At 48.5% G+C, this 15,940-nt stretch overlaps 6 protein-coding genes across 6 annotated transcripts; 5 read left to right on the forward strand and 1 right to left on the reverse strand.

Annotated features, from left to right (window-relative positions):
- Positions 1–462: 462 nt before the first annotated feature.
- N7525_007243 (Gfo/Idh/MocA family protein) lies at positions 463–1,590 on the forward strand (the record flags this gene model as incomplete). Its single annotated transcript, XM_061213955.1, has 3 exons — positions 463–465; positions 523–807; positions 862–1,590. 3 exons carry the CDS (start codon positions 463–465, stop codon positions 1,588–1,590), a joined length of 1,017 nt encoding a protein of 338 aa, XP_061068386.1.
- Positions 1,591–2,610: 1,020 nt separating this feature from the next.
- On the forward strand, positions 2,611–3,910 carry N7525_007244 (uncharacterized protein; the record flags this gene model as incomplete). Its single annotated transcript, XM_002567770.2, has 4 exons — positions 2,611–2,643; positions 2,694–3,300; positions 3,377–3,572; positions 3,631–3,910. 4 exons carry the CDS (start codon positions 2,611–2,613, stop codon positions 3,908–3,910), a joined length of 1,116 nt encoding a protein of 371 aa, XP_002567816.2.
- A 2,377-nt stretch (positions 3,911–6,287) lies between these two features.
- Positions 6,288–6,617, forward strand: N7525_007245 (uncharacterized protein; the record flags this gene model as incomplete). Its single annotated transcript, XM_061213956.1, has 1 exon — positions 6,288–6,617. The coding sequence occupies one exon, from the start codon at positions 6,288–6,290 to the stop codon at positions 6,615–6,617; it is 330 nt and encodes a 109-aa protein (XP_061068387.1).
- A 784-nt stretch (positions 6,618–7,401) lies between these two features.
- Positions 7,402–9,147, forward strand: N7525_007246 (ferritin-like domain-containing protein; the record flags this gene model as incomplete). Its single annotated transcript, XM_061213957.1, has 1 exon — positions 7,402–9,147. One exon carries the CDS (start codon positions 7,402–7,404, stop codon positions 9,145–9,147), a length of 1,746 nt encoding a protein of 581 aa, XP_061068388.1.
- A 278-nt stretch (positions 9,148–9,425) lies between these two features.
- Positions 9,426–10,355, forward strand: N7525_007247 (uncharacterized protein; the record flags this gene model as incomplete). Its single annotated transcript, XM_002567773.1, has 1 exon — positions 9,426–10,355. One exon carries the CDS (start codon positions 9,426–9,428, stop codon positions 10,353–10,355), a length of 930 nt encoding a protein of 309 aa, XP_002567819.1.
- A 2,495-nt stretch (positions 10,356–12,850) lies between these two features.
- On the reverse strand, positions 12,851–14,823 carry afeA (adenylate-forming enzyme AfeA; the record flags this gene model as incomplete). The annotated part of the gene is made up of 3 exons (XM_061213958.1): positions 12,851–13,283; positions 13,342–14,483; positions 14,578–14,823. 3 exons carry the CDS (start codon positions 14,821–14,823, stop codon positions 12,851–12,853), a joined length of 1,821 nt encoding a protein of 606 aa, XP_061068389.1.
- Positions 14,824–15,940: the final 1,117 nt, after the last annotated feature.

Genomic DNA, 15,940 nt, shown 5'->3' on the forward strand with positions numbered 1-15,940 from the left:
ATTTGTCGCTTTGGGAAGATAGCTAATGGTAAACAACTTTTAAGTTATTGTCCAGCTGTAGTTACCGAGGCGGGTCATCTCGATCCCGTAGCTGGGGCCAGTGTCTTCGGCGGTTTTTCTCTAGGCTTTTTGATTTTGGGCCCATGTTGCAAATTTCACTTCATGCAAAGACTTGGAACCTTTATGTGGATACCGGGGACAAATCGATTATCTTAATTGCCCCCATCATACTATTACCCAATCCGGTAGGAGTCGGCGATGCTAGTTTTCCATACTATAAACAAGCATACTTCGATTCAACATAAATATGGCCATATCTCCCCCTCGATCTCTCTACTAATTGCAAGGACGATAATCACCCAAAGCAAACGCTTCTTCATTTCAAATCCTTTACACTCTTCTCTCCACTTCCACTTAGTCGAAATGGAGCCACTCAACATTGCCGTCGTTGGTCTTGGCTGAATGGTGAGTTATGCTGTTGTGCCATTTTTGCAAGCTTCATGTTGCTGATATTCTTCTTAGGGTAAACGCCATGTTCACACCCTACTGTACCGCGTCCCTCGGGCTCGTGTTGTAGCTGTGTGCACCACGGACAGCAACGAGATCCAGTGGGCTAAAAGCAACGAAGAATACCAGGAATTTGGTATTAACGTTTATGACAACTACGACAAGATGCTGGCTCATCCGGGCCTCCAAGCCGTCTGGATATCCACCAGCACTGACGTCCATGCGAGTCAGTCGCTGGCGGCAATTTCCAAGGGCATTCACACACTTTGCGAGAAGCCTCTTAGCACGGACATTACTGAGGTATTTTGGCTTTTCCTGCTTAGTTGAAGCATTAAATGTTAACGGTGCTGATAGGCCCAATCTGTTGTTGACGCCGCAAACCAAAATCCATCGGTCAAGGTAATGGCAGGGTTTTCTCGCAGGTTTGATGCCTCGTATCGCGACGCGGGGGACAAAATCTTCCAACAGAAATCCATTGGCGCGCCTTTCATGGTCCGATCCAACACGTGCGATCTACGTGACGAGACCGGCTTTTTCGTTCGATACGCAGCTCGAAACGGAGGCATTTTCGTCGACTGCGCGATCCACGACATTGACTTGTCACTCTGGTATCTCAATAACCCTGTCCCAAAGGCTTGCTGGGCAGCCGGTACTCTTCAGCATCACCCAGAGCTGAAAGATCCCTCAGATGTAGACAACGCCGTGGGCGTTGTTGAATTCTGGGGTGGTAAGATCGCGTATTTCTATTGCTCGCGCACCCAGGCACATGGACATGATGTGTGCACTGAGATCACCGGGACCGAGGGGAAGTTGATGGTAAATGTGGTTCCGAAGCAAAATAATGTTGTTCTTGCCGACAAGCTTGGTATGAGACACGAGGTTCAGCCGGAGTATTGGCAGCGATTCGAGGACGCGTTTGCCTTGGAGGCTAATGAGTTTGTTGAAGCCATTTTCAAGAACAAAGAGCTTCCTCTCAAGCTTGAGACTGGAATCACTGTTATGAAGATTGGACAGGCACTCCAGCAAGCCCTGTTGACTGGGGAAGTTACAAGATTCGATGAGAACGGGGAAAGGTTGAACTAGGATATTCTGCTGTATACAGAATTAACAAATACCTCTTTTAGTTGAATACCAAATATTCGTAAGATGCATATATGCAAAGTACATGTTGCCAACTTGGACAGTCCGTCGGCGGTGGTTACCCAAAGCGGGGTAACCCAACCCAGTCCTAAGATCTTCCACCACTTTGAACGTCCCTTTTGCCCAAATTCTCTTTCTAATACTGTAATACAGTTGTGGCTTTCTGAGGCATGTCCACTAGCAGTTTATTGGCACCTTGTTCCAGTTGTCGCGGTAATACTCTCATCCTCATTGTCCTGATTTTCACTAATATGTACCACAGACAGGCATCAGAAGTGTGCGACATCCAGACAGAGAAAGGCCTCCGATAGGGTCACCCGGATCCCTTATCTTTATGCTAATTATTCTCTTGCAGGTGATAGGAGGCAACCAATTTGCCGGCGATGTGAGGTCAAAGGTTTCGATTGTAGACCCACGCAACGAAAGCCGGTCTTCCGACATGGCTCCACGGCCAATTTGGATACAAGCTTTAGGGAAGACCAAACATGGGTGAATAGCAGGCCTAGAAACTGGAGACCTCTGAAACGTGCAGCCCGGTTGTCCCGATCTCGATCTAGCCCGACTGTGTCAAACGAAGATCCCGAGAGCTCACTCACATTGGGCGGCCTGCCAAATACGCGTCAAAGACAAACCGACAGTTACTCGAATACACTGATCTTCCGGGCTGCTGAGCCAGGTGAGGACGCTCACAGTGAGTCTCAACATGCGGGCTCGTCTCGTCTAGACGGTGCGAGGCCGGGGGTCTGTTCTCCTGGCATACCCACCAATGTTTCGAACCCTTCGATATCCCCAGGTCAAGACAATGTGTTAGAAAGGGAACAACACTGTTTGTCGAAAAACGATGATAATATTCGGAACGCTGAACCGAGCAGCCATACAACTACGTCGAGATCCGTCAACACCTCTTTTTCTGTCAACCAATGGTTGGCAAAGGGCTCTAGCAATATTCAAGAATCTTGCTTAATGCGGTATTTTATCGAAGAGCTGTCTCCCTGGGTACTTCAAGTAATTCCCCCAATGTGTCCTTTGAAACTAACACTCCATAGTTTGACCATTGTGATGAGCGGCGTCACTTTCAGCTAGTGGTTCCTCGACGAGCTAAGCACTGCCTCGCTCTACGGAATGCAGTATTTGCGGTTTCGTCCCGGCACCTTTGTCGTTTACCACAGTACACAACATCGCAGGGAATTGTTTATCACGGGCAGGCTTTGCCTAGCTTAACAAAGTCGACATCGCTTGAGTACATGTTAAAATGTATTCCGGAATTGATCCAATTCCCCGAAATACAGGACCCAATACATCAGGAAAATATTATGGCGGCCACCGTGATTCTACGGCAATATGAGGAGATGGAAGAGGAGACGGAGGAAGGGGAGACTGGAAACCACGCCGATGAGCGAGTCAACTTCCTGGCCATAACCCAAACAATCATTGATACCTTGATTTCAACTCCGATTGATCATTCTTTAGCCACCGCGGCCTACTGGATTGCCATCCGACAGGAGGTATATTATGCTTTGACAAGGCAACGTGCTCCGCAGTTCCGGTTTAGCTCGGAGCGCTGGCAAAACGCTTCCGTTGCCAATACAATGATCATATTCGCTAGTGAAGTTGCCAAGTGGCACTGGGGGGCGAAGCAACCCCAAGAATGGGGTAAGTTCACTGTTGTCATCGTCATGGACGATGAAAGGTGCCCGCATTGATTGACTAACATACCTCATCGCATTAGAGAAACTCAAGGCAAAACAGCAGCAGCTTTATCATGATCATTTCCATGAATTAGAACCAATTCTGGAGCGAAAAGCCGATCGAGCCAGGGGAAACATGTTCCCCACTATATGGTACTCCTTTGATGCCCAGGTGACGGCAATCCAACATTTGAAATTGGCTGAAATGATTTTAATTGCCGAAAGCCCCTATCTCGAGTGAGTACAGCTAGAACTGGTGAATACCTATTATATCTAACACGCCATGAATTCCTAGGAACACCAGGGGTGCATTACATCGTAAAGCGGAGGCACAAGTTCGGACTATCGTCCTATATCTTTGCGGCATCGCATTAAACCACCCTCGATGTCAGCCTGCATTAGTTAATGCTGTCATAGCAATTACCCTGTACGGCGAATATTTCGTCCATCAAGAGGAGCGAGACGCCCTCCTTGGTGTCATCAACCAAACCATGGAATTACATGCCTGGCCTATGAGAAAGGCCTACCAGTCTCTGCAACGGGAATGGGACATTATGGATAACGTTGAAATTTGAATCACAGTTCTGAGACAAATATCAGTTGCCACGCTGGGTCTAGTTTCAAGGCATTGCTGATTCTACACAAGGACCATCTTCCATAGAAGGTTTACTCTGAAAGTCGTGCGATAAAGCCCTGTTGCTCACGGAGGGCATAACTCCACAAGTAATCAACCGCCAAACGGAGATCCCCGCATTGAAACGTTGTAATCCTTTTACTATAAAATATAGTGAAGAGCGTATATCACGATATATTCACTAGACCAAAGGGCAAGCCATAAAGTGTTCACAATATCCCCAACCCCTCATCTCTTGTACTACGTGGTCCAGCTATCTTGTATATCACTACTCCGAATGGAGGGCAAGTCTATATTCGTTTCGATGAGGGCCGAGTAAATGAGGTTTACGTTCGACGATTCCGGCAATATGACAGATCAAATTCTAATGACGCACATTGTCTTAACCAAAGATTCGAGCTGAGCTACTGAAGATCCGGTGCACGTCCACTTAATGTGGTTAAGAAGCGGATGATCGCGATCTGGTGACCTAATTATAGTGTATAGTCCCACACTAATAGTCACTTCGTCTCGTTCTCGTACCTGGCTAACCGAAGATCTGCACACCGCTTGTTGCGGTGATATTGTCGTAGGTGGACCTTCTTGCTACTTAACTTCCAATTTCTATCAAAAGCTACATTATGAGTACCCGGGTTGGCTATTTCCCACCCCTGCGATTTAATGTCAAAAATAATACTAACAGTAATTATCCAGGGAGTTGTAATCCGCTTTGAGGGCCCAGAAGCATGGGAAGAGCACAATGAAAATGTCAGCAAGTGTGTATAATATTGCTTGTTACTTGGCACTACCGCTAACTAACGCGTCCTAAGTATATTAGAGAAAGCCACTGGAGAATCAACTTACCCTTCCACGAGAAGCTTGCCCCCCATTATATTTGGTCTACAGTATGTGCATCCTAGGCATTCTGAAGTACTTGTCTGACATTAATGATGTAGGCTCCGCGCAGAAACTATTGCTGAGTTGACGGCTCTGGGTGGTGTATTTGTCGATATTGTAGGTGAGGAGTAGGATGACCCGTTAAACGCGGTCGACAGATGTCATTCCCATATATGGACAAACTTAACGATAGTGGTGGTCCAATACCGAACCTTGTCAATTCAGTTCTACACTATTAAAGAGTTATATTGTATATGTACCATTACTTGAATCAGGGAATGATGGATGTGCGGAATCCTAGCACAGTATAATACCCACGTACGATCTTGTATGAATGCCACAGATAGGCGAACAAGTACAGCATCCTCCTATACTGCGCACACTAGCGGTGCGATGCGTGCAACACAACATGGGAGTCTGTCCCTATACCCATGTCCTATTCGCCTCTTCATTATTTTTGTCTCAGACAGTTGGACTTCCACCGCTAATGCCTAGGTCTTAGGAATTGGTTACGGCGACCTGTCTTTGCACAGGGCTTCAAGTACCTAGCGGTCGCGGAGTCATAAACCGCACTCGCAGATATGGCATGGCGCTCAGCTAAGATATCTCAATCAAGCCTGCCTCTAAGCCTTGGAAAAGGACCACACGTCCTAAAACACTCCCAGCTAAATTAATTCGGGTATATCGACCTCTGGCCGCGGTTCCCGGCCAAGCTGTGTAAATTATTATGGTATCCCTATAGTTGTAAAAGAAATCTATTTGTCAGGTTAGTTCCTATTCATGCATATAGTACTTGGGTCATTTCATATTCTATCCTTGATAAGTAACAAAGAAACCCTAAGTGATGACAACGTCCCCATCCTTACTATGCAGGTTACCACGGAGTGCTAAGCATAGAAAACGTCCACGGAACGGGTATATACATAAGGCTCCATTGAAATGCGGAAACTAGTTGCATGAACGCTTGTTGATCATCCACTCTCTGATGGAGCCTGTGACAGGTCAGATGCCTATATGCTTACTATGCAGGTACTTCGTACTTTGCGGATTTGACAGGTTGATGTGATTTGCTCTTACACTCGGTTAAAGAATTCTCAACTTTAAATCCATACCACTTTTCGACGATCCTCCCATCGTGCACGATATAATGCCCCAAAACTGCGTACGCGCCCATAACGAAAACGAGCGGTGAAGAAGAAACACCCGCAGTTGAGGGTGCTGTGGAACACCCATTTATGGTATGGTTGGATACGCCATCACGAAGACAGGGGTAAATTATGCATTCGCGGTCGAGTTACTCCGTACACAAATCCTCCCCAACCCCCTTCCCTATTCTTGAACCCCTTCCTTACTCTCTCTTTGTCACAGCTCTCGAGGTCCCCCAAAGCCCAGTAAGCTCCACTTCTAGGAATATTACAGAATTGCACACTGACCATGCAGTTATGCCTCAATGGATGGGATCCCTAACCAGCCAGAATGGCAATTCCCTGGCCGGTGTGTTCATGATTAACGGCGAACCATGGGTATTCGAGAAGAATGCTCGCGGCCAACCAGCGGTTGCATTTCAACGGGCTCCTGCAGTGGTTAATATCCCATGGAAAGAGCTTGAAAGTATCCGCCAGTCACTGCAAACTCGTGAGCCTTTCACGGCGACTATTATGGGCTCTACTATGGAGATTACTTGGTCTAACGGTGTGAGGATCACTGCCAATGTGCCCCATTGTGATACCTATGGCTACTTTTCCGGAGAGGGCGGCTGGCGGACGCAGTGAAGTCTGGTGCTTATAGAGTGAAGTTGTTGACTCTGGCATTAGGTACTCTGATATTGCAGCTACGGGACTATCTATATGAGAAAGATTGCGTCTCCATGGATTCTATCGACAGACCAATTATATCTCTGCAGTTTTGCAGAATTCCAATCACCTTCTTCGTTGCTATATACTTATTATGCTGATAGTTCAACTGAACTTCGTATAGCTTTTTCCCCTTGTTCCCTGAGAAGCTATCCGGCATCGTCCGGCCGGATTCGATTTCCACCCCCACAGATATCTCGAATTGTACGTTAGTCTACTCAGGTCCATGGAATGTTGACAGGGGAAACCTAATCCGACGTCATATGTTGCCGAAGCATCCCGGGGTCGTTCTGTAAGTGCGAATTGCAGTATCTTGCAACCACTCGACAGCCAAGTGTACAAAAGAACGCCCCCGACGAGAATAAATTGCCATTTAAAATTACACCAATTGAACCTTAACATTACCATGTGGCAATTCCACCATTCGGAATTCATTCCCGTTCGAAGCTACCGACATTTGAGCCCTGAAGATGGCGTCTTCACCATTCTGGTATCTTCTCACATCAAAAGCAAGGACACCGGACTTTGGATTGCTTTTGCTTCTGATCATTTATATGCTGATATTGGCTGAAGTATCAGCATATACCTATTCTCTACACGAGGTCCGTACCTATCCGACGGCCTTTGAACAATATAGCTAACCCAATGATCTGATTGCCAGCGGTCAAAAGTTCATTGATAAACGACTCAAGCCTGAGCAGAGATGATCTGGAAGAGTGCCATTCTGCTGAGCCTATTGAGCTCACTGCATTGCGCGGCTGCTTCTCCAAAGAAGCACCAAAAGGATGCAACAACGACCCTTGACCCGTCACCGTCATCTTCCGACGTATCCAATTCGTCCACTACAGCGCCGCCACTTCGGAGTTTCAATAACTCCATGCCGCATACACCCTTTACAGAGACTCCGACTACCACAGGTGCACTGACAGCTTCTTCTATCGGAACGGGTATATCTCACGGAGGTGTTGCAGCCGGGGCGACAACATATCCCGCCGATGGAAAGCTTCACCATAGCGAGCCTGCTCCACATGTCCCGGCAGGTGGTCTCGGGACCAATGGAAGCACGCCCGTATACAATACGAAGAGCGATTTCGACTACCAGTCTTTAGTATGCATCCCACTAAATTGGCGAACCAGCGCTGTGAACCAGAAGCTAACCTACCACCAGGCCCTTGCCCTATACCAGGAATGGATTGAGCTTGACCTGTTCCAAGACGGACTCAGACGGTTCAACGGTTCAACCTTCCAGGCCGCTGGTATGACCGCTGCAGACCGCGAGTTGATAGCATTCATGGCGGAGCAAGAGACAGGCCACGCCACTATGCTCAGCAACATTCTTGGAGCCCGTGCGCCGCAGAAATGCAGCTACATCTACCCGTACACGAATGTCAAGGAGTTCGTCGACTTCTGTCAAAAACTCACTCGGTGGGGGGAATCCAGCGTGTATGGGTTCCTGCCTCATCTTGACTCTCGCGAGGCGGCCAATCTTTTGACTCAGGCCATCACCACCGAGGCACGACAGCAAATGATCTTCCGCCAGTTCGAGGGTCTCTTCCCGATGGTTGAGTGGTTTGAAGCCGCCATACCGCAGTCCTGGGGTTGGACGCTGCTGGCGCCTTTCATCAGCTCTTGTCCTGAAAACCAGACTCGCTTGGTTTGGCAAAATTTCCCGGCGCTGATGGTGGTCAATCAGCCCGATCCGTGGGTTTTGGGGATTTCGAGCAACTTTTCCTCCGCCAATAACGTAACAAGTGGGTATAATGCTACTGGGTATAATGCCACCGGGCATACTGCTATTACGCATAATTCTGCTGGGTATAATTCGACGGGTTTCAATTTTACTTCGAGCGAGGATCATATTTCAAGACTCAACACGACTTCCGGGTTCCCCCAGACTACGGGATTCGGCTTCAATCAGACCACAGGAATCAACAATACTGTCGGGCCAGGCGTCAGCATCCCCAAGTCACCCAAAGGCACCGAAAGGTTCAACTCCTCTACATCAGCTAATGAGTGTGGCGCCTCTGTTAGCAAGGTTCGCCCATTACCACTCACAGCCCCGGGTCGGACGGTGTTGTTGCAGTGGGATCTTCCTGGGAAGAAAATTGGTCCCAACAACAGCTACATCACCACAACAGAGACGAAACCTGGTAGTGCGAAGTACGTCCTTTGGGTGTCGCAGCTGAACGCTACTTATACCCCGCTGCACGTTGTCAACGGCACCAACAGTACCAGCAGCATCAACGGTAACAACGGTACTAACAGCACCGTTGATGGCATTCGAGGATATACTACCCAGCCCAACTTGGAGACGTACCAAGGTAACCCAGCTTTCAATGGTACCATTTTCATTGCTATCACAGATAGCAACCAGTACGTGAGCCCGTTCAATCTGAGCTTGATTAACCCACATGTGGTTGCCGGTCCAGCTTTGTACCAGGCTGGTTGAATGAGTGGTCAGCTCGTGTATTTACTGGGTGTGTCAAAATGCAGAGTATGAGCAAGATGATCAATTCATAAAAGTTTGCTTTCATATTAATATCCCATTTACTATCTACTATCCTAAGCTTGCGAAATATAAATCTAAAATGTGGAAGGCAACTGGCGATCACCTTAACCCCGGATTATCGGGCTTATCGCCGAGCCGTCAAACTCATTTCTCCACGTCAGTGTTTGTTAACTTTTTGGCCCGTCACTCATCGTCCCTCCACACCAAGCCCGAGCAAGATGGAAGCTCCAAGGAATCGCAAACAGCGCCGTGCAGCCGCTGGTTCTTCCTCTAGCAATGACGAACCTGAAATCACCATGGCCCATCCCCCACGCAATGATCCGACCAAAAACAAACCAACTGTTGAGCGCACACTATATGACATCATCGCGGAGCGACAGAGCGGACTCCATCAAAAGGGCGGAGCAATTCCGGCTTCGGTAGAAGCTCAAGGCATACCGCCACAGTCAGCGGGGACCCGATTCGTGACGGTTGACGCGTCTGGGGAATTGGTCGACGCCGACGGCGACATCAGCAGTCATCTCGCGTCAAATGCCTCACAAAAGAAGACCAAGAAACGTCAACAGGGTACAGATGCCAACATCGTCAAGCAATCCGACTCCGACTTCGAACCCGACAAACCCCTCCCACCATTCCTTGATACAATCCTCCTGTCCTTGCCTCTTACAACCCTCCACCTCACTCTGAGCTACCTTGCAGCCCACCAATATGCCGAAAGAATCGACCTGCCAAAACTCTTGAAAGAATCCGTGACAACTGCCTTCCCCCTCCTCACTTTATTCGTCCACCTTGCACATGGTCATATCATTTCCTTCAAAAAGCGCAGTTCAAACAATGCAAAGGCAGAGACTGCTCCTCTTTCTTTGTTCCCATTGACAAGTGATAAATTGACGGTTTCATTCCTACGAAGGCTGGTCTTCCCGCCTGCGCTGAAGACTCTGGTCTTTCTTCCTGTTGCTGCGGTGCTGGGCGCGCACCTTATCGCTATCACGAATGGAGAGCCCTATTATGCGGTTATGAAGAAGGCGCCTGCTGTTGGGACTATCTGGATTTGGTGCATTTTAGAGTTGTCGTTTGGGGCTGCTTTGCTTGGGGCATTGGGACCTCTGGTTTGGGGGGTTTGGTGGATGGGGTATGGTATTGTTTAAGGCTGGGGATGAAGAGTACGGCCCTATCATGAAGAATGAGATACACAGGGGTTGCAACGGGGACGATCGGTTCAATGAGAATCGGAAATGAAAATCATAAGATAGGTTTCATCCACCCCAATTGAGAAAGCAACAGGACGTCTACAAAGATATTGATACCAACTTTGGAACATGAACCACGCCGAACGCGGACATACCGAAACAACTAAAGAAACATGCATAGCACAATGGCAGCACAATGGCAGCACAATAAACAAAGCCCCTTGTCCGAAATATCAAATTGATGTCAAATAAGTAGTCAACTCGTCAGCCCATCTGAAGAGCACGAAAATTCCCTACAAATCTTCCTTCATAAGTCCTGCCCGAACGCCACTATGGTCCCCTCTATTACTCACCTGTTAATGGGACCGACCTCAGACAAGAATTATCGATACTACTTTCGGTGTATGCAGACTCCGCCTAAGTGTCATCATTTTCTGCCTCACCTCGTAACCCAGGCAGTCCACTCCATTGGCCTTGGCGTTCCTCTTCAACCGGCCTTTTCTCACCGGCTGGGACAGCCATAACATCAGTGGAGCCTCCCCGTGGAGGCACATCCAGGTCAGCGACACGCCTTCTTCGAGATAGGCATCACCACTTATCCAAAGAGCTCTGCCCAGGAGCGAGAGCGAGAGCGAAACCTCGCTTTTCCTGTTCATGTGCTCAAGTCGGATCGGATCCCAGCGGGATAAATTGGGAGTTCTATAGATACGCTACTGGAACTACTAGTGACCCTCGAGGATTGATCGAGGAGCTTGTAGGGTTGTCCTTGGTGTGATTGTTATTTTCACATGTTAGATGCATGGAAAGAGCGACTCGTATTTTGGAATCTGAATTTTCTCAGTACTTTAGTTCTGGACGTACCGACCACCTGGACAAATTGGCGCCGTGGATTTGACAATATTAGGGCCGAGCTTTTTCAGCGCGCATTTCTCAACACACAGGTCAAGCTCAACAAATGCAAATGCAATGCACTTGGCAGCATCCAACTAAATAAAATAAATATTGTAATTCTTTTGCAGGGTAGCTGGCCTCGTGATTCGGAAAATATTTACATGGGTTGACTCGGTACTTTTTGCTTTCTATTCATGACATCTTATTCTGAGTCATAGGTATCAGTCTCCCTGGGATCCTTAGTATCCTTGTTTTCGCCTCATGCAAGGTTTGATTTTATATTTTTCCTTATACCCAAAGCAGGGCAAGATATTATAACCCCCGAGAAAAGCAAGGACACGACCCAAACATGGAATCCCGTAGACCTGGTAGAGCTGACGTGCAAAAGTCCCATCGGCCCGATCTAACATCCCGAACTTCTTCAAGCGGATTGAATTTGCGAAAGGCGGCCCGCGGAACCCTATCCGATCCGGAAATAGCAAGACTGGAAGCCAACACAAGAGCGTGGATGAGTTTTGGAACAGGAACCGCTGTACTTTCAATACCTATTTACCTATTTGCCTACTATGTAGATATGTAGCTATGTAGCTATGTACGGAGTGATTCCCTGCGAACTCTAAAATCCCAGACAAAAACAAGGCACAAAGTAAACTTCCAAAACCAAGGGGTTTTAATGCAACCTAATCGGGACTCAATAATTAACCTATTTAGCTCCGTCGATCCCCGCGCCAGTACCAAGGAACCCCCTTGCAGGGAACCTTGGATCGGAACGTCCACGATGTTCCCGAGATCCACCCGAACGCCTGCATAAGTATTGGCGCGGATGCGCTTCATCGTGGGATTTCCAAGATCGGGACTCGGACTCGGACTCCGTACGACCTAGCCCCACGTACAAAGTACTTTGTTCGTTGGGACCTCGCATGTGCATGATGCGAACGGGATCGCCGTCGGGCTCTGGAATATTAATTGCTTTTCGATTGTTTATACATCATATTTCTTCTGCGGGTTCGACGGACGCAAGCCGAGATCCGAGATCCAGAACCGAGGCCTTGGGCTAGGAAGTGGGACTTGGAAATGCGGTGTGGGATGTTCTAGAGTCCTGCTACATGTTGTGGCTTTCGTGGCTCCGAGGTTGGGAATCCTCTGGAAGGGTCTAGGCTCTTTACTTTCTAGGTCCTTCTGCTCCGTACTTTGGCGACTGGGTATGGATTTGTGTGAACTTGGATGTGGTATGACCTATAATGTCCAAATACAAATAGGTAAGTAGGTAGTACTATGTAGAGAACCCAGATACTAGGTAATTCTGATGCGAATGAATGATAACAATTCGATTTGGAAAACCATCATAAGAAAGCTGGATCTAATTCGTAAAAGTAAAGATGTGATGACCACCCGAAAACAACAAGAAAAAGTAGATACAACAACCAAATGTCCGACAACGCCGTGATCTAACCCAAACGCCGTTCCCTGTCCCATTCACCGCACACTTCACCGCCGAATGAGTGCGATACATCTCATATGCAGCGTAGAGGATGCAAAGTACTTTGCCCCACTTTCTTAAGTTAGACCGCAACCCGTCCCTCAGGAATGAGACTAACTGGCGACATCTCAGCCCCAGCGGGTAGTCCACGTCGGGCCGCGGTGGCTGCAGCAGAGCCCTCGCCTTCGAATCGGGAAAGCAGGGACGCCACCATCTCCCGGTACGAGTTCATCTGGGACAGCTTGAAGCGCTGGATCTTTCCGCTTGCAGTGCGCGGGATCTCTTCCACGAATACAACGCCTCCATCGAGGGCTTTGTACCTCGCCAGCTGCTGGCGTGAATAATTGTAAACTTGTTCGCCGGTTAGGCGGCGCACGGATGGGTCGCGAGAGCGCACGACGAAAGCGCGTGGGACTTCGCCCACACCATCCTTGTTCACGCCTATCACGCCGGCATCAAGGATTCCCGGGTGTTGGAGGAGGACGCCTTCAACTTCAGCTGGGGCTACTTGCCATCTGTTGAATGATATTAGCATTTTCATTTTGATAAAGAAACTGGTACTAATAGACTTACCCTCGTACTTTGATAAGCTCCTTCGTCCGTCCAACAATATAATACTGGCCCTGCTTGACATACGCTATGTCTCCAGTCCGGAACCATCCATGTGGCTCCAATGCGTCTGTGCGGCCCTTGTATGCAGTGAGCAGACCCGGCCCACGGACGTAGAGTTCACCCGAGCAGTTATCACCCTGCACGGTCTTTCCATCTGGTTGCACCAAGCGGGCCTCATACCCAGCAATACACCGTCCAATACTTCCAGGGTCACCCTGCTGGCCCCAACGAGTCTGGAATGTCACACCGACCTCTGTCATCCCCCAGATCTGGCACGCATATCCCATAGGGTTGATATGGCTGCGGAACTGCTGCATGGAGTGACCATCAATAGGAGCGCCAGCAACGCCAACATAGCGCAGCGATTTCAATAGGTCACCGATGGGCACGGATGACTGGTTGATAGCGTGGATGATAGCCGGGACCAGGTAAGTCTCGGAGATCTGGTACTTGTGGACAGCGGCCAAGAAATCATTGACCTCAAAGCGCGGCATGACAAACAGCGGGTGCCCGTATCGGACAGGGAACAGATGTGTCCAAAGCGCGCCAAACAGATGGAACATGGGCAGCGAGATGAGCCGGCTAACTGGATGCGGCACTTCGTAGTAGATAGTACGGTGCTGTGATACAAGCGCATAGTGGGACAGTATTGCTGCTTTGGGAAGTCCGCCTGTACCGCTTGTCGGATACATGGCCGCAGGCGTGGCTTGTGCGACGACAGGGTCCGCGAACTTCAGCCAGTCGCTTTCACCGAAGCAGAGTAAATTGGCGAAATTGTTGTGACGCGCGTCGCCATTCATGGCGCAGAATTGTCCCGCCGATGAGTATCCCAGTTCGTACCACAGGAATAGTTGTGCGCAGTGGTCGATGGCGTGCTCGTCCACGAGGCAGACCTGCGCTGGATGAATGCCTCGGCCAGCGGAGGCATCGAGGACGGAGGGGAGGGCATCACGTGTTGTGAGGATCAGTTTGGGTTCGGCGAGGCTGAGGACGTGGTCGAGTTCTTGAGGGTGGCTTCGGGGGTTTGATCCCATATAGACACCGCCGGCGCCAATTATACCGAAGAAGAGGGCGGGATATAGTATCTGATGCATTTGACAGGTCTGAGTCAGCATTGTTTCTTTTATTTTCCGGAAATCTTCAGTCCAATATTGGATTTCTGATTTCTGATTATTTTTTTTTCTCTCTTTCACTCACGCTATTTCCCAAGTGTAGCAATACACAATCCCCTGGCTGGACGTTATGGGCTTTCAGACCAGCAATCAAGGTCCGGACTAGTTGTCGAAATTGGGCAGCTGTAAATGATCGGGATGGATCCTCAGCATCAATAAACAGAGGTTGATTCTGGTTGTATGGCTTTGGGCCATCGAATGTGAAACTCAGCAAGTCAGAGTAAGCCTCCTGGGGGAGCATATTGTTTGAAGACATAGTGTTCCAACCCATTGTAGAGGTTTAGGAGAGATAGAAAATTGGATGAGTGTATATAACCAAATCAGGCGAGTCCCTCGGGGGGTTATATAGGTTAAATGTATATTCCATTTTGATTTCCCTACTGATTTGATTTTACCTTGACATCCCCCGGTCTGTTCCACTTTGGATTTGGAATACATGCTTATGTAAGTACGCTAGTCCCCACCCGGGAACTGTAAGGTGAGATCTTATACACTTTGACCACTTTGACTATACAATAGAATAAACGAAAAAACAAGGGAGCTGAAAAAAGAGCTGAGAAAAAAAGAGTTGAACTCAAATCTCCAACAGCAAGGGAAGAAAGTAAAAAATAAAAATAAAAAAAAGGTAGAATCATACTATGTCATAGAGAAAGAGCACTATGGAGTTGACTCCATCGTGTCTCCACCAAACATGTTTGACACTAAAAGCTGTTAGCGCCATCCATTGTGGCGGGTTTTGAAATCCAATTAATCAATTAATTAATAAATTAAATAGTCCAGAAACATCGTCCCCTTGGGAGCTGAGCCACACCAGATCGCCCTTCCCTGTCCCCGTGATTCCCCGTTTCTCTTACCTTGCGTAAGATATAGTTTAGAAATGGGGTTCATACAGCCTGGGAGGATCGACCGGATCGTGAGATATGCTCCAAACTCTAATCCAATGAACTCACATCCCCTCTTGAGGGAATTCCCAAAAAGGAAAAACGTCATATCCTTCAATGTCTCCCACGAGCTTAGACAGGGATGCTACATCCAATATTCCCGCCCTACTCGCCTAGAATATCTGTTCACATGGGCTGCTTCCCCCGTATCAGAGGAGTGAGCAGACCTCTCCCCGTTCCTGTCATCTATCTCTGACGTCCCCGCCATGAAGGGATGCACTCTCCTTCCACTTCTACTGGTCGTTATGGGCCCAATATTCCAATGGATGCCCAAAACCTGCAGCTGATATTCAGTGGAGACCACCTGCTCTTTCTCCTCCCCTGTGGGGTCATGGACGCTGAATCTGAGAGCGGCTTCCGCTCCCGGATCCCGATCCAGATCGACTAAAGATCGACTAACGAAACCGTACTCCACACCCATCCAGGTTATGTACTGCGCCCGTGCAT

The sequence above is a fragment of the Penicillium rubens genome (genome assembly GCF_028828025.1).
Source record: "Penicillium rubens strain IBT 27055 chromosome Unknown utg000003l_segment0_segment0, whole genome shotgun sequence".
NCBI classification, from domain to species: domain Eukaryota; kingdom Fungi; phylum Ascomycota; class Eurotiomycetes; order Eurotiales; family Aspergillaceae; genus Penicillium; species Penicillium rubens.